General features: G+C 47.6%; 1 protein-coding gene across 3 annotated transcripts in view; it reads right to left on the bottom strand.

Moving 5' to 3' along the window:
- snx9b (sorting nexin 9b) overlaps nt 1-27,092 on the bottom strand; it is a 194,742-nt gene that overhangs the window by 156,475 nt on the left and 11,175 nt on the right. For all 3 annotated transcript variants that reach the window (XM_085981515.1, XM_085981517.1, XM_085981516.1), the window contains exon 2: nt 5,281-5,367. In XM_085981515.1, the coding sequence (XP_085837641.1) occupies nt 5,281-5,367 (87 nt within the window). The remainder of the gene's footprint in view (nt 1-5,280; nt 5,368-27,092) is intronic.

Genomic DNA, 27,092 nt, shown 5'->3' with positions numbered 1-27,092 from the left:
CTCCAAGAGCGGTTCTGTGGGGCAAGTGAAAATTAGATAGCTGAGCAGGACTTTGTGTGAGGCGAGGCAAAGGTGGTCGAGTGTTGGAATTTATGGAGAGTGGGAGGCTGGCAAGGAGGGCACTGGAATAATCAAGAGTTTCAGTGGTGAAGGGGCTGAGATGGAGCAGAGCTGGGTATTGTTACAGCGGTGGAAATAAACAGACTTGGTGATGGATAGGATGAGGATGTGGAGTTTGAAGCTCATATCTGGGTCAAGCAAGACACTAACATTTCATATTATAAGCATGAATAGTGGAAGGGGTGAAATGGCATTTAACATTCTTTGTACTTTCTGTATTTCTTTCATTATTTCCTTCTTCAAATGGCTCTTTATATTTCAAGCAATTTAATTATAACCTAAATCAAATGTCACTTTATGTTGCTAGATTGATAAGTATTTCTTAGACTTTAGTTGATGGAAAAGACCCTTTAGAGAAAAGCATCTGTCTTCAGCGCACGTGCTTTTGTCGTCTGGAAACTTTTAAAGTTGCACCTTTGTTAATATTTGACGAATGGTCTGCCAGTGCTTGCAGCAAGAGACACAGGATGCCTTTCTGAATCACTGACTTGCTTATATCTCCTACAGCCTGCAGAGAATGGTGTTAATGTTAGTAGCTGTAAAGGGGGGCAAGTTGATGAATATTTTAAAAACTAGTACTGCACATTGACACTTTTTTTTTTTTTAAATGAAATACTTTTCTGAGCCAAGGGATAATAGTTAACACTAATGAAAAGGATGAGTTGAATTTCAACCAAGTATAATGCATTAGCAATCTGCATTTATAAAACAAAATCACAACGATTGCTTGATAATTGGGAACAAAGGAACATGCCATTCAGCCCCATAAGCCAGTCAATTAGATCATGGCTATTTGTATCTCAACTCCATTTACCCGCCTTGGTTTCATATCCCTTAATACGTTAACCCAACAAACATTTATCAATCTCAGTTTTGAAATTTTCAATTGACCTAGCCTCAAAATCTTTTTGGGGGAAAGAGAGTTCCAAATGTACCATTCTATGATTTCCACTACCCTTTATGTGAAGAAGCACTTCCTGACATCACCCCTGAACGGCTTAGCTCTAACTTTAAGGTTATAATCCTTTGCTCTGGACTCTCCCACCATAGGAAATCGTTTCCTTTGATCATTTTAAACACCGTAATTAGATCATCCCTTAATCTTCTATACTCGAGGGAGCACAGCGGAGTCTAATCTAATATAGTCCTGGTATTATTCTGGTCAATCTGCACTGCACCCTGTCCAAAGCCAATATACTGAGATGCAGTGGCCAGAACTGAACACAGTACTCCAGATGCGGTCTATTCAGAGCTTTATACAACTGCAATGTAACTTTTGTATTCCAGCTCCTTTTGAGATAAAGGCTAAAATTCCATTAGCCTATTAATGTTGTTTTGTACCTGTTCACAAGTTTTATTGATTTGTGTACACGGGGGCCCTTCAATCTCTGCTCCTGCACTGTTTCTAATTTCTAATCATTTAGAAAATACTCTGATCTTTCTTGGGTCCAAAGTAGATTACACTTCCCCACATTGATAGATTAAGTGAGTGGGGAGAACTGTGGCAAATGGAGTTCAATGTCCCTTTTGCTCCCATCTACATTATTTATTGTGCCATCTAACTTGGTGTCCTTAGCAAACTTGGATATACGGCTCTCTATTCAACAACAACTTGCATTTATATAGCGTCTTTTTACCCAAGGCGCTTCACAGGAGCGTTGTTAAACGAAATATGACATCAACTAGGACAGGTGACCAATAGCTTGATCAAGAAGCTAGGTTTTAAGGAGCCTCTTAAAAGGAGAGAGAGAGAGAGAGAGAGAGGCAGAGAGATTTAGGGTCTAGGCAGCTGAAGGCATGGCCGCCAATGGTCGAGTGATTAAAATCGTGGATGCGCAAGAGGCCAGACTTAGAGGAGTGCAGAGGGTTGTAGGGCTGGAGGAAGTTACAAAGATAGGATGGGGCGAGGCCATGGAGCGAGGCCATGAAATGACTTGATCCAGATCATTTATAAATATAGTGAAAAGCTGAGGCCCCAGGACAGATCCCCGAGGGACAACCACTAGTCATATCCTGCCAATTTGAGTACTGGTCCTTGCGGGACCCCACTTTCTACCTTCTGCCACTCTGAGCCTACTCTCTGTCTCCTACCTCCTAACCAATTCCCTACCCATTATCAATAGGTTGCCCCCAATTTATTTTATTTATTCGTTCATGGGATGTGGGCGTCACTGGCAAGGCTGGCATTTATTACCCATCCCTAATTGCCCTCGAGAAGGTGATGGTGAGCCACCTTCTTGAACCGCTGCAGTCTTTGTGGTGAAGTTACTCCCACAGTGCTGACTTTGTCACAGCGGTTGGGTACAACTGAGTGACTTGTTAGGCCATTCGAGTGCAGTTAAAAGTTAACCACATTGCTGTGGGTCTGGAGTCACATATAGGCCAAACCAGGTAAGGATGGCAGGTTTTCTTCCCTAAAGGGCATTAGAACAGTTGTAATTCCCACATTACAACAGTGACTCCACTTCAAAAGTACTTCATTGGCTGTAAAGCGCTTTGAGACATCCGGTGGTCATGAAAGGCACTATATAAATGCAAGTCTTTCTTTTCTTTTTAGTGAACCAGTTGGGTTTTTACAACAATCCGGTAATTTCACATTCACCAGCTTTTTAATTCCAGATTTATTAAATTGAATTTAAATCCCCCAGCTGCCATAGTGGGATTTGAACTCACGTCTCTGGATTACTAGTAATGTAACCACTATGCTACCGTACCCCAATTCCATGCACACTCATTTTTGTTAACTGTCTTTTATTCTACAGATTTTGTATGCAGTAGATGTAATTCATCTAGATTTCCAAAAGGTCGTCGATAAGGTGCCACATAATAGACTAATGAATAAGGTCTGAGCATGCAGAGTCAGGGGACAAGTTTCAGAATGGATAGCTGGCTGGCTGCAAGACAGAAAGCAGAGAGTAGGGATAAAGGGTAGCTGCTCAGAGTGGCAGAAGGTAGAAAGTGGGGTCCCACAGGGATCAGTGCTGGGATTACTGTTGTTCACAATTTATATTAATGATTTAGACTTTGGAATCAAAAACACAATTTCTAAATTTGCAGATGACACCATATTTTGGAGGGGGGGTGGGGGGGGAGATAGTCAATACGGAGGAGGACGGCAACAAATTACTAGAAGATATTAATAAACTTGCAGAATGGGCATATAACTGGCATATGAATTTCAACACACAATTGTGAGGTTTACATTTTGGTAAGAAAAATAAGGAGGTCACATATTACTTGGAAAATGATACCAGAAATGCGAGGTTATATCCATCAGGAAAGGATAAACAGGCTGGGTCTCTTTTCTCTTGAAGAGAGAAGGCAGAGGGTGACCTAAAAGAGGCCTTTAAAATTATGAAAGGTTTTGATAGAATAGACACAAAGAGGCAGAAATTCCGATCCCTATGGGTGAGTACGCGCTGTGTACTCACCCGTAGGGACATTGGAAATGCCGGTTTCAGGCATGCACTGCACATGCACTGTAACCGGCATTTCTGATCAGTCAAGAAAGCTCTTGACAGATCCTCCGGCTGCCCTGGAGCAGGGCCTCTGCGGGTGGAGAGTTCCGTTTTTTGGAGACCCTCCGCCCGCAGAAAACACTTATCTTTTACCAGGCGCAAGAATTGTGAGGGTTTCTGCCTCTACTACCCTTTCAGGCAGCGAGTTCCAGACCCCGCCCCCCCCCCCCCAAACCACCCTCTAGGTGAAAAATGTTCTCAACTCCCCTCTAATCCTTCTGCCAATTACTTTAAATCTATGCCCCCTGGTTACTGACCTCTCTGCTAAGGGAAATAGGTCCTTCCAATCCACTATCTAGGCCCCTCATAATTTTATACCCTTCAATTAAGTCTCCCCTCAGCCTCCTCTGTTGCAAAGAAAACAACCCCAGCCTATCCAATCTTCCCTCATAGCTAAAATTCTCAAGTCCTGGCAACATCTTCGTAAATCTCATCTGTACCCTCTCCAGTGCAATCACACCTTTCCTGTAATGTGGTGACTAGAACTGTATGCAGTACATCTAGCTGTGGCTTAATTAGTGTTTTATACAGTTCAAGCATAACCTCCATGCTCTTATATTCTATGGTGTGGAGATGCCGGAGTTGGACTGGGGTGGACAAATGTAAGAAGTCACACAACACCAGGTTATAGTCCAACAGCTTTATTTGAAATCACAAGCTTTCGGAGCGCTGCTCCTTCATCAGGTCTTCCTGTCAAATCTATGAATAGAGATTCCCTGCTACGATTGGCTCACCTTGGCCCACGTGATCCCAGGGGACGCTTGGAACTAACTGCGCCCCTGGGATACGCGGGCACTGTGCGCCGGCAGCTGGAGGAGGCGCAGGATCGGAATCCTACGCGGGCCCACAACACAACATCAGGTGTAAGTGCAGGTCGGGGGCTTGCACCCGCTGGAAGCCTCCAACCCGAATTTCTCGGCCATTGTGTTTTCCTTGCCTTGCTAGCCCTTTCTAAATGCATTATCTCACACTTCTCCGGATTGAATTCCATTTTCCACTTTTCTGCCCACCTGACCAGTCCACTGATATCTTCCTGCAGTTTATAGCTTTCTTCCTCACTATCAACTACATGGCCAATTTTTGTATCATCTGCAAACTTCTTAATCATTGATATGTACCACAAGAAGCAAGGGACCTAGTACTGAGCCCTGCGGAACCCCATTGGAAACAGCCTTCCAGTCACAAAAACACCTGTCAACCATTGCCATATGTATATTCTATGTATTCTGGTCTAAGTCAGCGGCTATTTCATATTTCTTGATATTGGAAGAACAGATGCAATAAGGTGCAGGTTCCAACTATCAAGACATACAACACAGGGCAATAATTTTCCAATCGAGTGGGACTTTCTACTGGCTGTGCTACCCAAGGCCTGAATTAACTGGTAACCAGGCTGATTTTGTAGTCTTTAAGCTTTAAATGGGTAGGAATTAAAAAAACACAATGAGGCAAATCTCTGAAATTGAAACTCAATTTTGGATGTCAAGACCGATTAGGATAATAACTACTTTTTTGAAAAATAAATACTGCACAAAGTTCAGTCTAGATTGTCTTAATTATAACAAAAAAACTCATTAGGAAAACCCAGTGAAAATAAAGGCAACTATTATATAATTTTTAGTAACAAAATGTGAGCTATTACCCGATTAGCAATATTGATGATCTCTCCTTCCTTGACCGTCAGCTCATCATTTCCAGGTTCAGCAGTAAAGTTGTACAAAACACGGGCCTGTTCATTGGGAATGAAAGAAACAGTTAATAGAATGCTACTAAAGTTCACCTTTATATAAAATAGCAGCAAAAATCACATCAGTTATAGTATGCAACCTGTTGTGGCCATAGAGCATAGATTGAGTGAAACCTCCTACTAATCTAATAACATGTATGCAATGAAGATGATCTAGTTGCACTAAAAAATATGTAAACTGCATGCACACACAATTGGGTTCCTTTCACATGTAGGATAAATTTGTCACTTGACAAGTGTATTCTATTTATTCCAGTACATTACATCACAAATATCAGTGAACAGCCTTCACTTATATGAAGTAATCTTATCCTTTAAGATTAAGGAAGTAACTTTGGAGAAGGATGTGACTGTTGAAGGCTACTGCAAAATTGAGCAAAAACAGCAGCAAATTGGACAACGGAAATAGCACTGTTGCCTCACAGCACCAGGGACCCGGGTTCGAATCCGGCCTCGGGCGACTGTCTGTGTGGAGTTTGCACATTCTCCCCGTGTTTGCGTGGGTTTTCTCCGGGTGCTCCGGTTTCCTCCCACAGTCCAAAGATGTGCGGGTTAGGTTGATTGGCTATGATAAATTGACCCTTAGTGTTAGGGGGGTTACAGGGATAGGGTGGGATATGTGTTGGTGTAGGGGTTACGGTGATCGGGTGGGATATGTGTCGGTGCAGGCTCGATGGGCCGAAATGGCCTCTATTCTGCACTGTGGGGATTCTGTGATTCTGAATCAGAACAATGAAGAGAAATAGGTAATTATGTTGAGTACATTACATGCTTATAATGCATGTAGCATGGACAATCTGCCAAGCTCAGGAAACTGTGTGCAGGGCACAAATATACTTATGGGAAAACGTTGCAGTACAATGTTTTTGAATTAAATATACTTTGCGCACAATTTAAATATTTTACCCCGTAAATGAAGTCCCAGATACAAGCTTCAAACTCCACATCCTATTCATCATCAAGTCCTTTTATTTCCACCTCCGCCCTATCTCAGCCTCTCCGCCACTGAAACTCTTGATTATTCCAATGGCCTCCTCGCTAGCCTCCCACTCTCCATAAACCCTCGCCAGCCTCCCACTCTCCATAAACCCTCCTCGCCAGCCGCCCACTCTCCATAAACCCTCGCCAGCCTCCCACTCTCCATAAACCCTTGCCAGCCTCCCACTCTCCATAAACCCTCGCCAGCCTCCCACTCTCCATAAACCCTCGCCAGCCTCCCACTCTCCATAAACCCTCGCCAGCCTCCCACTCTCCATAAACTCTCCTCGCCAGCCTCCCACTCTCCATAAACCCTCGCCAGCCTCCCACTCTCCATAAACTCTCCTCGCCAGCCGCCCACTCTCCATAAACTCTCCTCGCCAGCCTCCCACTCTCCATAAACCCTCGCCAGCCTCCCACTCTCCATAAACCCTCGCCAACCTCCCACTCCATAAACCCTCGCCAGCCTCCCACTCTCCATAAACTCTCGCCAGCCTCCCACTCTCCATAAACTCTCCTCGCCAGCCGCCCACTCTCCATAAACTCTCCTCGCCAGCCGCCCACTCTCCATAAACCCTCGCCAGCCTCCCACTCTCCATAAACCCTCGCCAGCCGCCCACTCTCCATAAACTCTCGCCAGCCTCCCACTCTCCATAAACTCTCCTCGCCAGCCGCCCACTCTCCATAAACCCTTGCCAGCCTCCCACTCTCCATAAACCCTCGCCAGCCGCCCACTCTCCATAAACCCTCGCCAGCCTCCCACTCTCCATAAACTCTCCTCGCCAGCCGCCCACTCTCCATAAACCCTCGCCAGCCGCCCACTCTCCATAAACCCTCGCCAGCCTCCCACTCTCCATAAACCCTCGCCAGCCTCCCACTCTCCATAAACCCTCGCCAGCCGCCCACTCTCCATAAACTCTCCTCGCCAGCCTCCCACTCTCCATAAACCCTCGCCAGCCGCCCACTCTCCATAAACTCTCGCCAGCCGCCCACTCTCCATAAACTCTCCTCGCCAGCCTCCCACTCTCCATAAACCCTCGCCAGCCTCCCACTCTCCATAAACCCTCGCCAGCCGCCCACTCTCCATAAACCCTCGCCAGCCGCCCACTCTCCATAAACTCTCCTCGCCAGCCTCCCACTCTCCATAAACCCTCGCCAGCCTCCCACTCTCCATAAACCCTCGCCAGCCTCCCACTCTCCATAAACCCTCGCCAGCCGCCCACTCTCCATAAACCCTCGCCAGCCTCCCACTCTCCATAAACCCTCGCCAGCCTCCCACTCTCCATAAACTCTCGCCAGCCTCCCACTCTCCATAAACCCTCGCCAGCCTCCCACTCTCCATAAACCCTCGCCAGCCGCCCACTCTCCATAAACCCTCGCCAGCCACCCACTCTCCATAAACCCTCGCCAGCCTCCCACTCTCCATAAACCCTCGCCAGCCTCCCACTCTCCATAAACCCTCGCCAACCTCCCACTCCATAAACCCTCGCCAGCCTCCCACTCTCCATAAACCCTCGCCAACCTCCCACTCCATAAACCCTCGCCAGCCTCCCACTCTCCATAAACCCTCGCCAGCCTCCCACTCTCCATAAACTCTCCTCGCCAGCCTCCCACTCTCCATAAACCCTCGCCAGCCTCCCACTCTCCATAAACCCTCGCAAGCCTCCCACTCTCCATAAACCCTCGCCAGCCTCCCACTCTCCATAAACTCTCCTCGCCAGCCTCCCACTCTCCATAAACCCTCGCCAGCCTCCCACTCTCCATAAACTCTCGCCAGCCTCCCACTCTCCATAAACCCTCGCCAGCCTCCCACTCTCCATAAACCCTCGCCAGCCTCCCACTCTCCATAAACCCTCGCCAGCCTCCCACTCTCCATAAACCCTCGCCAGCCGCCCACTCTCCATAAACTCTCGCCAGCCTCCCACTCTCCATAAACCCTCGCCAGCCTCCCACTCTCCATAAACCCTCGCCAGCCTCCCACTCTCCATAAACTCTCGCCAGCCGCCCACTCTCCATAAACCCTCGCCAGCCTCCCACTCTCCATAAACTCTCGCCAGCCTCCCACTCTCCATAAACCCTCGCCAGCCTCCCACTCTCCATAAACCCTCGCCAGCCTCCCACTCTCCATAAACTCTCGCCAGCCGCCCACTCTCCATAAACCCTCGCCAGCCTCCCACTCTCCATAAACTCTCGCCAGCCGCCCACTCACCATAAACTCTCGCCAGCCGCCCACTCTCCATAAACCCTCGCCAGCCTCCCACTCTCCATAAACCCTCGCCAGCCTCCCACTCTCCATAAACTCTCGCCAGCCGCCCACTCTCCATAAACCCTCGCCAGCCTCCCACTCTCCATAAACCCTCGCCAGCCTCCCACTCTCCATAAACCCTCGCCAGCCTCCCACTCTCCATAAACCCTCGCCAGCCTCCCACTCTCCATAAACTCTCGCCAGCCTCCCACTCTCCATAAACCCTCGCCAGCCTCCCACTCTCCATAAACCCTCGCCAGCCTCCCACTCTCCATAAACCCTCGCCAGCCTCCCACTCTCCATAAACCCTCGCCAGCCTCCCACTCCATAAACTCTCCTCGCCAGCCTCCCACTCTCCATAAACCCTCGCCAGCCTCCCACTCTCCATAAACCCTCGCCAGCCGCCCACTCTCCATAAACTCTCGCCAGCCTCCCACTCTCCATAAACCCTCGCCAGCCTCCCACTCTCCATAAACCCTCGCCAGCCGCCCACTCTCCATAAACCCTCGCCAGCCTCCCACTCTCCATAAACTCTCCTCGCCAGCCTCCCACTCTCCATAAACCCTCGCCAGCCTCCCACTCTCCATAAACCCTCGCCAGCCGCCCACTCTCCATAAACCCTCGCCAGCCTCCCACTCTCCATAAACTCTCCTCGCCAGCCTCCCACTCTCCATAAACCCTCGCCAGCCTCCCACTCTCCATAAACCCTCGCCAGCCTCCCACTCTCCATAAACCCTCGCCAGCCTCCCACTCTCCATAAACCCTCGCCAGCCTCCCACTCTCCATAAACCCTCGCCAGCCGCCCACTCTCCATAAACTCTCGCCAGCCTCCCACTCTCCATAAACCAACCACCCTTATCGGTCTCACAAATTCCTGCTCACCCATCTAATTTTCACTTGCCCATCACCCCTATTCTCACAGACCTACATTGGCTCTCCGTTCCCAAAATAATAAATTTGAAATTATTGCACTCATCTTCATATCCCAATATCCTCTCACTCCATCCTATCTATGCAGCTGCCTCTCCACCTCTAAAAACCCTTTAAAACTGATCCTTTCAACCAAGCATTCAGTTGTTCCTCTTAATCTCTCCCTCCAAGGCTCAGTGACCATACCCCCTATCAGTTTCTGTTTCTAAAGTGCCTAAGGCAGGTTTATTTTTTAACATTGAAGATGTTCTATAAATACTGGCTGTTGTCCAAGATCTAAAACAAAAGTAACTGATCAGAGTTGCTCTTGCAGAACCAGTTCCTTATTCAGATTGCATCATAAACTGACAAAGCTCTCCTGTGGTCTCCAGAAATCACTGGGAGATTGTTATCCTACATTTAACAACAATATTTACATAGTGTTTTCAATGTATTAAAACAACCCAAGACCCATCAGAGGAGCGATCAAACAAAATTTGACACCGAGCCACATAAGTAGATAGAAAAAGAGAAGCCATTGCAGGTAATTCTCTGGCTATGACTGGATAGGTAGGAAAGAAAGAGTCTAATCACATCCCCTTGACATTTAATGCCATTACCATCGTTGAATCCCCCACCATCAACATCCTGGGGTTTGGTCACCTCTGACATTGCTCGAGGCTCCACCCTCAAGTCCGTCTCATTCCTTGTCTAAATACTGCTCCTTAGCAGTTTGAGGTCAACTTCCAGCTCTCTCCTTCCCACCACCACCCTAGACTGCTTGACTTCTAACATGCTGTCGGACATAAATCATAAAATGAGCTGGAGCTTTCTGTGCTCTTATGATTCTAACATTAGTGGACTTTGTATTAAAAAAGTGTCCAGTGAACTATTAGCTTGTAATGATCTCAGACAGAACAGGCACTAACTATCCTTTCTAACATAAACAAACCTAGTGCTAACAGAACTAGTATAGCTTAGAAATAAAAACAGAAAATGCTGGAGATACTCAGCAGGTCAGGCAGCATCTGTGAAGAGAAAAACAGAGTTAACGTTTCAGGTCAATGACCTTTCGTCAGAACTGGACTATTTCTTTGGCATCGTCAGAGCAGATGTGGCGGAGACGGAGAAACGGGGAGAATGGAAGAGAGTCCTTACAGGAAGCGGGGTGGGAGGAAGTGTAGTCCAGGTAGCTGTGGGAGTCAGTGGGCTTGTAGTGAATGTTTGTCAATAACCTATCCCCAGAGATGGAGAAGTCGAGGAAGGGAAGGGAAGAGTCAGAGATGGACCATGTGAAGGTGAGGGAAGGATGGAAATTGGAAGCAAAGTGGATGAAATTATCTAGTTCGGGGCGAGAGCAGGAAACGGCACCGATACAGTCATCAATGTACCGGAAAAAGAGGCGAGGGAGGGGACCCGAGTAGGACTGGAACAAAGAGTGTTCCACATATCCCACGAAAAGGCAGGCATAGCTAGGACCCATGCAGGTTCCCATAGCAACACCTTTGATTTGAAGGAAGTGAGTGGAGTCAAAGGAGAAGTTGTTCAATGTGAGAACAAGTTCAGCCAGGCGGAGGAGGGTGGTGGTGGATGGGGACTGGTTGGGCCTTTGTTCAAGGAAGAAGCGGAGCGCCCTCAGGCCATCCTGGTGGGGGATGGAGGTGTAGAGGGATTGTACGTCCATAGTGAAAAGGAGATCGTTGGGGCCAGGAAACTGGAAACTGTTAAAGTGGCAGAGGGCGTCGGAAGAGTCGCGGATGTAGGTGGGAAGAGACTGGACAAGGGGAGAAAAAAAAGTCGAGATAGGAAGAGATAAGTTCCGTGGGGCAAGAACAGGCTGAAATGATGGGACTACCAAGGCAGTCCTGTTTGTGGATCTTGGGAAGGAGGTAGAAGCGGGCCGTGCGGGGTTGGGGGACTATGAGGTTGGTGACCGTGGGGGGGGGGGGTGGGGAAGATCTCCAGAGGAGATGAGGTCAGTGACAGTCTTGGAAATGGTGGCTTGATGTTTGGTAGTGGGGTCAGGGTCCAGGCGGAGGTAGGAGGTGGTGTCGGAGAGTTGGCGTTCAGCTTCCGCTAGGTAGAGTATAGCTTAGAACCTCTGTATGCAAACTGAACAGAACCATGAAGGCTATTCGTTTCTTTAAATGCACCGGCAAATTCTGACAGTGTTATGACTGTCAGATGCCTGTTAGCTGTAACGACACAGGAAGAGTCAAATTGACGAAACCTAAACGGCCATTTGATTGTAGGAATATAGAGACACATAGATGAGTTTGTGAGATTACAGCCATCAAATGGAATGTTTTGTTTAAAAACTGTCTTTCAACTTTATGATTTGATTGACAGGTGTAACCAAAGTCACATGTGCTATACCTTTTTCGGCTTTAAATATAGGAACAGTATGCAACTTAGGTCAGAGAGCACTCTGGAAGAAAGCTGACAGCTACAGTCAAGGTAGAACATCTTATAGTGCCTCCTAGACTTGGTCATTATTAAATCTGCTAGTTTATGGACACAAGCTTGTTAGATTATGAATCTTACTATATAACTATAATATTGTATGAATATTACAATGATTATTCCTTTGTAGAATCTCTTATGAATATTTAGTTTCAACTTATTTAGTATGAGTTGTATTATTGCAGAATCTACATATTAAAAATAAAGTCTGTCCTCAAGAGGATTAAGGCATGTCTCCAACTAAACTAGAAACAAGTGTAAAAGCCAATACCACATCCTCACCAATCTACCTGTCGCAGAGGCATCTGTCCACAACAGTATTGGTAGGAGTGACCTTGTGGAGACCAAGTCCCATCTTCACAGAGGACACCCTCCATCATGTTGTGTGGCACTACCACCATGATAAATGGGATAGATTAAGAACAGATCTGGCAGCTCAAAACTGGGCATCTGTGATGCACTGTGGGCCACCAGCAGAATTGTATTCCACCACAATCTGTAACCTCATGGCCCAGCATATCCTTCACTCCTCCATTACCATCAAGACCGACGACCAACACTGGTTCAATGAGGAGTGTAGAAGACCATACCAAGAGCAGTACCAAAACCAAAAATGAGGTGCCAACCCATTGAAGCTATAACACAGGGTTACATGCATGCTAAACAGCAGAATCAGCATGCCATGGACAGAGCTAAGGGATCCCACAACCAACAGATCAGATCAAAGCTCTGCAGTTCTGCCACATCCAGTCGTGAATGGTGGTGGACAATTAAACAACTAACGGGTGGAGGAGACTCCATGAGCATCCCCATCCTCAATGGATGGCAGAGCCCAGCATATGAGAGCAAAAGGCAAGGCTGAAGCATTTGCAACCATCTTCAGCCAGAAGTGCCGAGTGGATGATCCTTCTCAGCCTCCTCACGAGGGCCCCACCATCACAGATGCCAGTCTTCAGGTCATTTGATTCACTACACATGATAGCAAGAAATGGCTGAGCACAGTGGACACAGCAAAGACTACAGGTCCCAACAACATCCTAGCTGTAGTACTGAAGACCTGTGCTCCAGAACTAACCGCTCCTCTAGACAAGCTATTCCAGTACAGCTACAACACTGGCATCTATCCAACAATGTGGAAAATTGCCCAGGTGCGTCCTGTCCACAAAAAGCAGGGGGGAAAAAATGAACCCATCTTATCAGCCTACTCTCAATCATCAGCAAAGTAATAAAAGGAGTCATAAACTGCTATCAAGTGGCACTTGCACCAATAACCTGCTCACTGATACTCAGTTTGGGTTCCGCCAGGACCACAGAGCTCCAAACCTCATTACAGCCTTAATCCAAATATTGACAAAGTACTGAATTCCAGAGGCAAGGCGAGAGTGGCTGCCCTTGACATCAAGGCAGCATTCGACTGAGTGTGGCACCAAGGAACATTACCGGCACCCGGCTACCGACCATAGAGCACATATACCAGAAACGCTGTTTACGGAGATCACGGTCCATCATCAAAGAGCCTACCCACCCCAGCCACAGTCTGTTCGCCCTCCTGCCATCTGGGAGACGCTACAGATGCATTCGCACCCGTACGACCAGATTTAGGAACAGCTTCTTTCCCAGGACTGTCATCCTACTGAACTCCACAAATAAACTCTAAAGCCTGCACATCTGCCAATGCACTTTATTATGGTTATGTTTATGTTAATGTATTACAAGCCAAATGTATGTTGAATGTTTAAATGTCTTAATCTAAATGTACACTCTCGGGAGCCGCAAGTCTACATTTCGTTGTACTGCACTTGTGCACTAACAATGACAATAAAAGTTGATTTGATTTGATTTGATTTGATTTTGAGCCCTAGTAAAACTGAAGTCAATGTGGATCAGAGGAACAGCTCTCCACTGGCTGGAGTCACACCTAGCACAAAGGAAGATGGTTGTGGGAGGCCATTCATCTCAACCCCAGGGCATTGCTGCAGGAGTTCGTCAAGGCAGCATCCTAGGCCCAACTATCGCCAGCTGCTTCATCACATGACCTTCCCTTCATCATTAGGTCAGAAGTCAGGATGTTCACTGATGATTGCAGTGTTCAGTTCCATTCATAGTTCCTCAAATAATGAAGTAGTCCATGCCCACAATCGGCAAGACCTGGACAACATCCAGGCTTGGGTTGATAAGTGGCAAGTAACATTCACAGCACACAAGTGCCAGGCAATAGCTAGCTTAAAAGAGAGCCTAACCACCTCACCATCAACATCCTGGGGGGTCAAAATTGACCAGAAACTCAACTGGACCAGCCACATAAATGCCATGGCTACCAGATCAGGTCTAAGGCTGCGTATTCTGTGGCGAAATGGCTCACCTTCTGATTCCCCAAAGCCTTTCCACCATTGACAAGGCACAGTTCAGGAGTGTGATGGAATCCTTTCCACTTGCCTGGATGAGTGCAGCTGCAACACTCTAGAAGCTCAACACCATAAAGGACAAAGCAGTCCGCTTGAACAGAAACCCATTCACCACCTTAAACATCCCCTCCCTCCACTACCAGCACATCATGTCTGCAGTTTGTACTATCTACAGGATGCACTGCAGCAATTTGCCAAGGCTTCTTTGTCAACACCTCACAAACCTGCGCCCTCTACCACCTAGAAGGACAAAGGCAGCATGGGAACACCATCATCTCCAGGTTCTGCTCCAAGCACACGCTATCCTGACTTGGACATATATCGTCATTCCTTCATCGTCGCTGGGTCAAAATCCTGGAACTCCCTACCTAATAGCACATTGGGAGTAACTTCACCACATGGACTGCAACGGTTCATAAGAACCATCTTCTTAAGGGCAACTAGGGATGAGGAATAAATGCTGGCCTTGCTAGCAATGGCTATATCCCAAGAATGTATTCAAAAAAAGGATATGGAAGGAGATCAAAGCCTCAGCTGTATCTTACTACAGGATTTCCCTGGAAGAATTACTCCAACAGCCTCAGATTTCCTTTTATCCGCTCAGCGTTTAGATAAATGTAGTGTCATGCATGTTGGTAGTGTTGATACACAATATACGTATCATTTGCAGGGAACAATACTAAAAGAGGTTAAGAGAGATAAAGATCTAGGTGTTACTGTGCACAGATCACAGAGAGGTTCATGACCAATGAAGAGAAACTGTAGCTAAAGCTAACAGGGCATCGGGTTGTATTAATAGAACCATTCAGTATAAATCAAAAGGACACCATTTTGTTGCTAAACAGGTTGCTATTCAGACTGAATCTGGAGTACTGTGCCCAGTTTTGGACCCCCAGGAGGTGGGTAAAGGTCCAGAGGAGAGGAGAACTACAAGAATGATTTTTAGCAAAGAACCTCAGCTACTCAGATAAGCTCAAGGACCTTGGTCTACTTGCTTAAGAGCAGCGTAAACTTAGAGGTGGCTTGATAGAAGTCTATAAGATAATTAGAGGGTTGGATATCATTCCTATTGATAGATTATTCCAGTTTAACAGATTGGGGAGGACCAGGGTACAGGAGTTTGAACTATGTAAGGGTAGGAAGAGACATTGTTAGGCAGTTCTTCTTTGCCCTAGAGAGTAGTGAGCCTCTGGAATACCACTCTTAGGTCGCTTTCCCGAGTCCTGGCTTTAATGCAAAAGACCCTATAGGGATAGTGGAGGAGGATATCGCCTATCCCACAAAGCCTAGATCATTTTCAAAGCTGAAAAATCAGAAGCTCCTCAGGAGTATTCAAATTTTATCCTACAAAGGATAATAGGCCACGGCAAAAATTAATGGCCTGTAATTTGTGGCTGCTGGCCACAAAGAATGCTGCCCACAGAGATCTTGCAATCTCTGTGGTGAGAAGTTTGCCTTTTTCAACATTAAATTGATTTCAGCACTCTGTAATGGGAATACCTCGTGCGATGCTGCGGTGACGCCAACAAGCTGTCTAAGCAGCCAATCACATTACAGAATTCTCAGACAGGAAACCAAGAAATGAGAATCTGCTTTTATCTGGACTTTTTAAAAAATGTTAGAGAGTGAAATAAAGATTGGGACTCTTACATGGAGATAAGGTACAAGTTGAAATATTATGAACAAACTTTTTTTTTTTTTTTAAGTTTTTTAAAAATTGTAATTTTATCTTAATGGAGAAGTTTGACACTCCACAAATATAAAAAATAGTTTTTCCAGGACCAGAATGTTTGTTTACCAGTCAATACGCTGTTAAAATCCCAACAAGGCATAACATTTAATGGGGTGCTTAACAGCGATATTATCACAGAAAAGCCTACGTTTTCGTCCACAGCACAGCCAGTGTTGAAGCTGTGAATGACTGACTGCAACGTCAGGATTTCCGCGTTTAGATGCGCATGCGCTACACCTGAAGTTGCGGTCAGTTTCAAAGGGGTAATAACGGCGAACACAGTTACAGGAAACTTTCGTTTAACCAGAGGTTAAAAGTCCGGAAAGCTCTAACTACCGGCAAAATTCAGGAGCCGTTTTCTATAAGTTTTTTTTTACTTCTCGTTGCTTTTTTTTTTTCCCCCCAGTCAGGCTCTGCAAGGTCTGTAGCTAAGCAACAGTTTCAGCTAGAGACGCTTGCAGCTGCAGCCGACTGTTTTGAAGCTGTTGCTAAGCAACAGGGTTTGTTGATTCACACGGAGCTGAAAAGCTCTATGTTTTAACATTGCCGCTGGTTTATACGGCAGTTTTGATCTAACGGCACCAGCTCGGTCCCGTCAGTGCCGGATACCAGAAAGTTTCCTGTAGTTTGCTGTTATTACCCACCGCAAATTCTGGGCCAATATAACCTTGTGAAGGACTTCATTGTTCCCCTGTTCTGTACTCTGTGTTCAAGAAAGATAGCAGAAGACTGTTTTAGGGCAGCTGTTCTTTTCCAGTTTTCTATACACACTTACTGATTACTGAGAGTACAATACACAAACTTGTAAAGCTGCTTTTATTACTATATTGGAAAACAGAAAATGTTAGGTTTTATTTCAATGTGAAAGAGAGGTCTTTTGGCACTTGCAGTGTTCCATAGTTAAAAATCACTGATTTATTTGTATGGTACCAGTGATCAAATAAGATTACTAGAAAATAGTAACCCCATCCTTTCACACTGTACATCCATTTTATAAGTTTTCAGCACAGCATCACTAACTCAACGGTCCCAAGCCACATCTCTGCACTTACTGATCTAAGTTACCCTTAGAATGGTACATCACGGAAGGCGCCCATTCAGCCAGTCGAGCCCATGTGGCTCTCTGCAAGAGTACTTCAGCTAGTCCCACTCCCCGCCCTTACCTCGTAGCCCTGCAATTTTTTTACCCTTCAAGTACTTCTCCAACTCCCTTTTGAAAGCCTCCACCACCCTTTCAAGCAGTGCATTCCAGATCCTAACCACTCGCTGAGTAAAAAAGTTTTCCCTTATGTCGCCTTTGGTTCTTCTGCCAATCATCTTAAATCTGTGTCCTCTGGTTCTCGACCCTTCTCTCTGTCTACTCTCTCCAGACCCCTCATGATTTTGAGCACCTCTATCAAATCTTCTCTCGATCTGCTCTGCTCTGCTCTGCTCTAAGGAGAACAACCCAGCTTCTCCAGTCTATCCACGTAACTGAAGTCTCTCATCCCTGGAATCATTCTCGTAAATCTTTTCTGCACCCTCGCTGAGGCCTTCAAATCCTTCCTAAAGTGCAGTGCCCAGAATTGGACACAATATTCCAGTTGAGGCTGAACCAGTGTTTTAAACATGTTCATCATAATTTCCACACTTTTGTACTCTGTACCTCTATTCATGAAGCCCAGGATCCCATAAGCGTTTAACTGCTTTCTCAACCTGCCCTGCCACCTTCAAAGATGTGTGCATATATACCCCTAGGTTTCTCTGTTCATTCACCCTCTTTAGGATTGTACCCATTAGTTTATATTTCCTCTCTTTATTCTTTCTACCAAAATGTATCACTTTGCACTTTTCTGCGTTAAATTTCATCTGCCACGTGTCCGCCCATTCCACCAGCCTGTCTAAGTTCTCTTGAAGTCTATCACTATCCTCCTCACTGTTCACTATACTTCCAAGTTCTGTGTCATCTGCAAATTTTGAAATTGCGCCCTGTACACCCACATCCAAGACATTAATATATATCAAGAAAAGCAGTGGTCCCAGAACCAACCCCTGGGGAACACCACTTTAGATCTTTCTCCAGTCCGAAAAACAACCGTTCGCCACTACTCTGTTTCCTGTCACTTAGCCAATTTCGTATCCATGCTGCCACTGTCCCTTTTATTCCATAGGCTTCAACTTTGCTGGCAAGCCCATTATGTGGCACTTTATCAAACGCTTTTTGGAAATCCAGGTACACCACGTCAACTGCATTACCCTCATCAACCTTCTGTTACCTCATCAAAAAACTTGATCAAGTTGGTTAAACACGATTTGCCTTCAACAAATCTGTGTTGGCTTTCCTTAATTAATCCATACTTGTCCAAGTGACTGTTAATTTTGTCCCTGATTATTGTTTCTAAAAGCTTCCCCACTACCGAGGTTACATTGACTGGCCTGTAGTTGCTGGGATTATCTTTACACCCTTTTTTGAACAAGGGTGTAACATTTGCAATTCTCCAGTTCTCTGGCATCACCCCCGTTTCCAAGGAGGATTGGAAGATTATTGCCAGTACTGCCGCGATTTCTTCCTTCAGGTTCCTAGGATGCATCCCATCTGGTCCTCGTGATTTATCTACTTTAAGTACAGCCAGCCTTTCTAGTACCTCCTCTATCAATTTTTATCCCATCCAGTATCTCCTCTACCTCCTCCTTTACTATGTCAGCATCTTCTTCCTTGGTGAAGACAGATGCAAAGTACTCATTTAGCACCTCAGCCATACCCTCTGCCTCCATGCGTAGGTCTCCTTTTTGGTCCCTAATCGGCACCACCCCTCTTCTTACTACAGGAAACTTTGTGCTATCCGGCACCGACGGGACCGAGCTGTTGCCGTCCCATCAAAACTGCAGGACAAACCAGCGCTAATGTTGAAACATACGGAGATTTTGAGCTCCGTATCTGGCAACAAACCCTGTGCTTCTAAACAGTCAGCCATACCTTGCAAGCATCTCTGTAGCTTAGCAACAGCTTCAGCAAGACCTTGCAGAGCCTGACTGGTGAAAAAAAAGCAACGAAAAGAAAAAAAACCTAACGAAACGGCTCCTGATTTTTGCCGGTGGCTCAAGCATTCCGGACAGTTAACCTCCGGATAAACCAAAGTTTCCTGTACCCTTTTACTATTTATATGCCTAATAGAAGACTTTTGGATTACTTTTTATGTTAGCTGCCATTCTATTCTCATACCCTCTCTTTGCCCCTCTTATTTTCTTTTTCACTTCTCCTCTGAACTTTCTATATTAATCTGATTCTCAGATGTATTCTCGACCTGACATCTTACTCTCTATCTCTTTCGTCATCCAGGGAGCCCTGACTTTGTTGCCCTACCTTTCCCCCTAATGGGAATGTACCTCGACTGTACCCAAACTATTTCCTCTTTAAAGGCAGCCCATTGTTCCATTACAGTTTTGTCTGCCAATCTTTGATTCCAACTTACCCAGGCCAGATCCCTTCTCATCCCACTGAAATTGGCTTTTCTCCAATTAAGTATTTTCACTCTAGCTTGCTCCCTGTCCTTTTCCATAGCTAATTTAAACCTTATGATACTATGATCACTGTTCCCTAAATGTTCCCCCACTGACACTTGCTCCAATTGACCTACCTCATTCCCCAGAACCAGAGCCAGCAATGGATCAGAAACACTCTGATCAAGAACGATCTCCTGAACACACTTCAGAAATTCTTCCCCCTATCTGCCCTTTACACTATTACTATCCCTTAAGTAGAAATGTAGGGAATGCAGCAAGCCACTTCCCCACAACAAGGGTAAATGGAGGAGTCACGCCAGGTTGTTGTCATGTACCATCCAGCACCTGATTATAATTATAACTTAAGGCTTGAAAGAAGATCATATGGCTGCCCTCTCAACCTGGGATACCAAGTGGCATGGGGTGGGTCCACAGAAACAAACTGAAAGAAAAAGATTTTTTATTTGCAGGGAGGGTTATTAACAATCATGCTGCAGAACTAGAAGAAGTGTAGATTTTTATTAAGTTATTAAAATAATAAAGAACAGGGTAACTGAGAATCAGGTATAATCTGTATTTAAAACACGACTCCATTCGTCAGGAACTCACAAGAGTAAAATCAAAACAGGAGAATTGGGGACTGTAATTGAAGCAGAGAATTTAGCCTCAGCTATTTCCACCCTCACTTCCTTCAGCAACCTAGGATGCATTTCATCAGGACCAGGTAACATTTTTTTTTTTTTTACTTTGAGCGCTGCCAACCTTTTAAGTACATTTTTATCCTGTCCAGTTTTTCTACCCCCTCCTCCTTTACTGTAACATTGGCAGCATCCTCTACTTTTGTGAAGACAGATGCAAAGTACTCATTTAGTACCTCAGCCAAGCCCTCTGCCGCCACAAGAAGAGTAAAAGGTTAGTCAGTGATCCCTTTTATGTTATCTGCTAATCTTTTCTTATGCATGCTCTTTGCACCTCATTTCCTTTTTCAGTTCTCCTTTGCACTCTGTATTCTGGTTGATTCTCTGCTGTATGAACCTGATATTTATCACAAGCTTCATTTATCTGTTTCATTTTAATCTCAATTTCTTTATGCATCCAGGAACTGGGACTTTCCCCCTCATTGGAATGTGTCTAGTCTATACCCGAACTATCTCCTCCTTGAAGGCTTCCCATTGCTCAATTACTGTTTTACATGCCAATCTTTGTTTCCAATCCACCTGGGCCAGATGCCTTTTCAACTCACTGAAATTAGCCCTCCCAGTTGAGTATCTTCACCTTTGAATATTACTTGTCTATTTTGATAACTACTCTAAACCTAATGATATTTATGATCACTGGTTCCCAAATGCTTTCCCACTGAAACTTGCTCCACTTGCCCCACTTCATTCCCTAGAACTAGAGCCAGCACGGCTTTCTTCCTCATTGGGATGGAAACATACAGATCAAGAAAGTTGTACACATTTCAGGAATTCCTTCCCCTCCTTGCCCTTTACATTGTTTTCCTCCTAGTCTACATTTGGACAATTGAAGCTCCCATATCACTATTCTATTGTTCTTACATCTTTCTGAAATTTGCCTGCAAATTTGTTCTTCCATCTCCTTCCTACTATTTGGTGGTCTATAGTATACACCCCGCAGCACAATATCTCCTCTTCTTCTCAACTCTAAGAAAATGGATTCTGTCTTTGATCCCTCAAACAAATAATCCCTTTCCAGGGCAGCAACAGTATCTATGATCAATACTGCCACCCTCCTGCCCAACTCCTTCCCCTCCCCCCACCTTTCCCTATTTCTCCAGAATACATCACAGCCAGGAATGTTAAGTCCCCATTCCCACCCTTGTTTGAGCTAGGACTCATTTATTGCTACCATATCATAACCACAAATGACAACTTTTGCCTGCAGCTCACCAACCTTATTCGTCACACTCCATGCATTTACACGCATCCACTCCAAACCCACCTTAGTCTGCTGTGCATTTCTTCCCATCTGATCCCTCCTATTTTTGGACAACTCATTATTCTAATGTTGTTTGTCTCTCCCAGTGCTCTATGCACCTTGTTTCTCCTCTGTGATGCTTCATCCTGGTTCCCCTCCCCCTGCCAAATTCTTTTAATCCTACCACATGACGACATTGGTCCTAGTCCTGTTCAGGTGCAACCCGTTCATTTTGTACAGGTCCATCCTGCCCCAGAACCAGTCCCAATGCCTAGGAACATTAAAAAAAACATTTAGGGAAAGAACATGGAAGAGGACATTCATTTAAATAGAACCTGACACAACCTCAGTGCATCCCAAAGTACTTTTGAACTGTAGTCACTGTTGTAATGTAGGAAACGTGGCAGTCAATCTGCGCACAGCAAGGTCCCATAAATAATGACCAGATAATCTGTTTTAGTGATGTTGGTTGAGGGACAAATATTGACCAGCAGAACTGCTCTTCTTTGAAGAGTGCCATGGGATTGTTTATGTCCATCTGCGAGGGCAGAGAGGGTCTCGATTTAACGTCTCATCCGAAAGGTATCTGACAGTGCAGTACTCCCCTTAAGTGTCAGCCTGGATTATGTGCTGAGGTCTGGAGTGAGGCTTGAACCCATGACCTTCTGACTCAGAGGCGAGAGTGCTACCACTGAGCCAAGGAACAATGGAGTGGCTATGCCTTCCCAAAAAAACAAATCACCTTTCTAATGTGCTATACATTCCCTGTGTACAACATTCACACTTTCAACACAAAACATTTAACAACTTTAAAGAATTTTTGAACATTTCCTCATCTCAGAACACAGGATTAAAAAAAAGTCTAAATGTAAACAGGAGGTGTCAAGGCCAGGGCTGGCCTCCCTCTGCAAATAAAACTCTGACTTAACTATTTTGGTAGAGATATATCAAAGGAAACAAAAGGGCCATTTCCTTATGGATTTCAAAAAGACTAGCAAATACTAACTGTTCATAGAATCATAGAATGGTACAGCACACAAGGAGGCCATTTGGCCCATCATGCCCGTGCCAGCTCTTTGAATCCAATTAATCTCACTCCCCTGCTCTTTCCCCATAGCCCTGCAACTTTTTTCCCCTTCAAGTCTTTATCCAATTCCCTTTTGAAAGTTATTATTGAATCTGCTTCCACCACCCTTTCAGGCAGTGCGTTCCAGATTATAACGCACTGCACAAAAAAAATTCTCCTCATCTCGCTTCAGGTTCTTTTGCAAATTACCTTAAATTTGTGTCCTCTGGTTTCCCACCCTTCTCCCATTAGAAACAGTTTCTACTTATTTATTCGATCAAAACCCTTCATGGTTTTGAACACCATTAAATCTCCCTTTAACCTACTGTGCCCCAAGCAGAACAACCCCAGCTTCTAGTCTCACATACCTGGTACCATTCCAGGAAATCACTTCCGTGTCCCCTCCAAGGCCTTGACATCCTTTGTAAAGTGTGGCGCCCAGAATTGGACACAATACTCCAGCTGGGGCCTAACCAGTGGTTTCGAAAGGTTTAGCATAACTTCCTTGCTTTTGTACTCTATTTATAAAGCCAAGGTTCCCGTATGCTTTTTCAAACAGCCTTCTCAACTTGTTCTGCCACCTTCAAAGATTTGTGTACATACACCCCCTGGTCTCTCTGCTCCTGCACCCCCTTTAACATTGTACCTTTTAGTTTATATTGCCTCTCCTCATTCTTCCTACCAAAATCCATCACTTCACACTTGTCTGCATTAAATTTCATCTGCCATGTGTCTGCACATTTTAGTCTGTATATGTCCTCCTGAACTCTGTTAAAATCCTCTTCACTGTTAACTAGATTTCAAAGTTTTGTGTCATCTGCAAACTTTGAAATTATGCCCTGTATATCGAAGTCCAGCTCATTAGTATACATCAGAAACAGCAATGGCCCCAATACCGACCCCTGGGGGACACCACTGCACTTAAATGAATGTTCCCTTCAGTGTCCTTTCCAGTCTGAAAATCAACCATTTGCTGCTTTCTGTCCCTTTGCCAATTTCATATCCATGCAGCCACTGCCCCTTTAATCCCATGGGCATCAATTTAGCTAATAAGACTATTATATGGTACTTCATCACACACCTTTTGAAATCCATATACACATTATCAACCCTCTCCATCACTTCAAAGAACGCATCAAGTCAGTCAAACACGATTTGCCTTTAACAAATCTGTGCCAGCTTTCATTTATTAACTCACTAGCAGGGGGTGCCCAGCGTTGCCAGGGCAATTTTGGGGCGCACGGTCTCCCTGCTCCTGTCTGTCTGCTCTGATACCGGCTGTGCGGGGCCTAGCGCTTGAGGCCCGGCCGAGACGGACCGCAGCTGAGCTCCCCCGCGGGTGGCGTGGTTGACGGGCGGCCGCTGCGGATGACCCGCCCGCTGCGTGTAAACTCACCTGCCGCTCCCGGAGTCGCAATGTGGGGATTTGTTTGGCTGGTGCTGTCCCTGTGGGGATGAAAAAAATGGCGGCGAAGTTTAGGGAGACTGGAGGATTAGGTCCCGCCCGTGATGCACCGATTGGTCAACCATCAGGTCACTGAACTGTAGGATTGGTCAAGCAGCACGTCACTCAACGCTAATGAGAGGTAGGATTGGTCAACCGCTAATGAGTGGATTTTTGAATTTTTTTGTATACTGTCGGAACAATTTTTGTCTGACAAAAAAGTAAATACGCCTATGAGAGTCCCCTAATGATAAGCTTTCTTTTGAAATAACATATGTGTAGGTACGCTCTATAACTTTTGATTGTATAGCCGGACAGACAGAGAGACGGAAAGACGGACCGTTTTATATATAATAGCAGGGGAGCCCCGCGTTGCAGGGCAATTTTGGGGCTGGTGGATGTGTGGGCCGGGAGCCTGGGACTGGATTTGGGTCGTCGGCAGTTTCCAGGGCTTTTTTGGGCCTGGTGGATGTGTGGGCCGGGAGCCTGGGACTGGATTTGGGCTGTCGGCAGTTGGAAAAGCCTAGGCCCGTTTTGCACTGTTTTTTAACCTAAACATTTCTAGCTTTTAATACCTTCAAAGATGAAAGTTAAAATACTTTAAAAAAAAGATTTACCAAAAATGTTTTAAAGAAACTGACCTGGATTACCAAAGTTTTTAGGTGCCCTGGCTGCTGCATAATGGCGGACAGATCCCGGAGATGAAAACGATTAGTCCCGCCCACACACACACCGATTGGTCAACCATCAGGTGACTGAACTGCAGGATTGGTCAATTATGACGGCACAGGATTAGTCGACCTTGACGTCAGTCAATGCTAATGAGTAGAATTTTGAAGGTTTTTTGTATAATGTGCGAACAATTTTTGTCCAACCAAAAAGTAAATACGCTTATGACCGTTCCGGAATCGTAAGCTTTCTTTCGACATAACACACGTGTAGGTACGCTCTGTAACTTTCGATCGTATAGCCGGACAGACAGACAGACAGAAGGACAGAAGTACCGCTTTTATATATAGAAGACTAGCTGGAGTGCCCGGCAGTGCCGAGGCTTTTTCGAGGGCATGTTGTTGTTAGGGGGAAGGGAAGCGCGCGACTGGGGGGGGGAAGAGAGCGCGCGACTGGGGGGGAAGAGAGAGCGCGACTGGGGGGGAAGAGAGAGCGCGACTGGGGGGGAAGAGAGAGCGCGACTGGGGGGGAAGAGAGAGCGCGACTGGGGGGGAAGAGAGAGCGCGACTGGGGGGGGAAGAGAGAGCGCGACTGGGGGGGGAAGAGAGAGCGCGACTGGGGGGAAGAGAGAGCGCGACTGGGGGGGAAGAGAGAGCGCGACTGGGGGGGGAAGAGAGAGCGCGACTGGGGGGGAAGAGAGAGCGCGACTGGGGGGGAAGAGAGAGCGCGACTGGGGGGGAAGAGAGAGCGCGACTGGGGGGGAAGAGAGAGCGCGACTGGGGGGGAAGAGAGAGCGCGACTGGGGGGGGAAGAGAGAGCGCGACTGGGGGGGGAAGAGAGAGCGCGACTGGGGGGGAAGAGAGAGCGCGACGGGGGGGGAAGAGAGAGCGCGACGGGGGGGGGAAGAGAGAGCGCGACGGGCGGGGGGGAAGAGAGAGCGCGACGGGGGGGGAAGAGAGAGCGCGACGGGGGGGAAGAGAGAGCGCGACGGGGGGGGAAGAGAGAGCGCGACTGGGGGGGGGGAAGAGAGCGCGCGACTGGGGGGGGAAGAGAGCGCGCGACTGGGGGGGAAGAGAGCGCGCGACTGGGGGGGAAGAGAGCGCGCGACTGGGGGGGAAGAGAGCGCGCGACTGGGGGGGAAGAGAGCGCGCGACTGGGGGGAAGAGAGCGCGCGACTGGGGGGGAAGAGAGCGCGCGACTGGGGGGGAAGAGAGCGCGCGACTGGGGGGGAAGAGAGCGCGCGACTGGGGGGGAAGAGAGCGCGCGACTGGGGGGGAAGAGAGCGCGCGACTGGGGGGGAAGAGAGCGCGCGACTGGGGGGGAAGAGAGCGCGCGACTGGGGGGGAAGAGAGCGCGCGACTGGGGGGAAGAGAGCGCCGACTGGGGGAAGAGAGCGCGCGACTGGGGGGGAAGAGAGCGCGCGACTGGGGGGGAAGAGAGCGCGCGACTGGGGGGGAAGAGAGCGCGCGACTGGGGGGGAAGAGAGCGCGCGACTGGGGGGGAAGAGAGCGCGCGACTGGGGGGGAAGAGAGCGCGCGACTGGGGGGGAAGAGAGCGCGCGACTGGGGGGGAAGAGAGCGCGCGACTGGGGGGGAAGAGAGCGCGCGACTGGGGGGGAAGAGAGCGCGCGACTGGGGGGGAGAGAGAGCGCGCGACTGGGGGGGAAGAGAGCGCGCGACTGGGGGGGAAGAGAGCGCGCGACTGGGGGGGAAGAGAGCGCGCGACTGGGGGGGAAGAGAGCGCGCGACTGGGGGGGAAGAGAGCGCGCGACTGGGGGGAAGAGAGCGCGCGACTGGGGGGGAAGAGAGCGCGCGACTGGGGGGGAAGAGAGCGCGCGACTGGGGGGGAAGAGAGCGCGCGACTGGGGGGGAAGAGAGCGCGCGACTGGGGGGGAAGAGAGCGCGCGACTGGGGGGGAAGAGAGCGCGCGACTGGGGGGGAAGAGAGCGCGCGACTGGGGGGGAAGAGAGCGCGCGACTGGGGGGGAAGAGAGCGCGCGACTGGGGGGGAAGAGAGCGCGCGACTGGGGGGGAAGAGAGCGCGCGACTGGGGGGGAAGAGAGCGCGCGACTGGGGGGGAAGAGAGCGCGCGACTGGGGGGGAAGAGAGCGCGCGACTGGGGGGGAAGAGAGCGCGCGACTGGGGGGGGAAGAGAGCGCGCGACTGGGGGGGAAGAGAGCGCGCGACTGGGGGGAAGAGAGCGCGCGACTGGGGGGGAAGAGAGCGCGCGACTGGGGGGGAAGAGAGCGCGCGACTGGGGGGGAAGAGAGCGCGCGACTGGGGGGGGAAGAGACGCGCGCGACTGGGGGGGAAGAGAGCGCGCGACTGGGGGGAAGAGAGCGCGCGACTGGGGGGAAGAGAAGCGCTGCGACTGGGG

Source organism: Somniosus microcephalus, chromosome 3 (genome assembly GCF_052327205.1).
Source record: "Somniosus microcephalus isolate GS21.2 chromosome 3, FLI_Smic_1.0, whole genome shotgun sequence".
NCBI classification, from domain to species: domain Eukaryota; kingdom Metazoa; phylum Chordata; class Chondrichthyes; order Squaliformes; family Somniosidae; genus Somniosus; species Somniosus microcephalus.
This window is presented reverse-complemented; position numbering and strand designations above follow the sequence as displayed.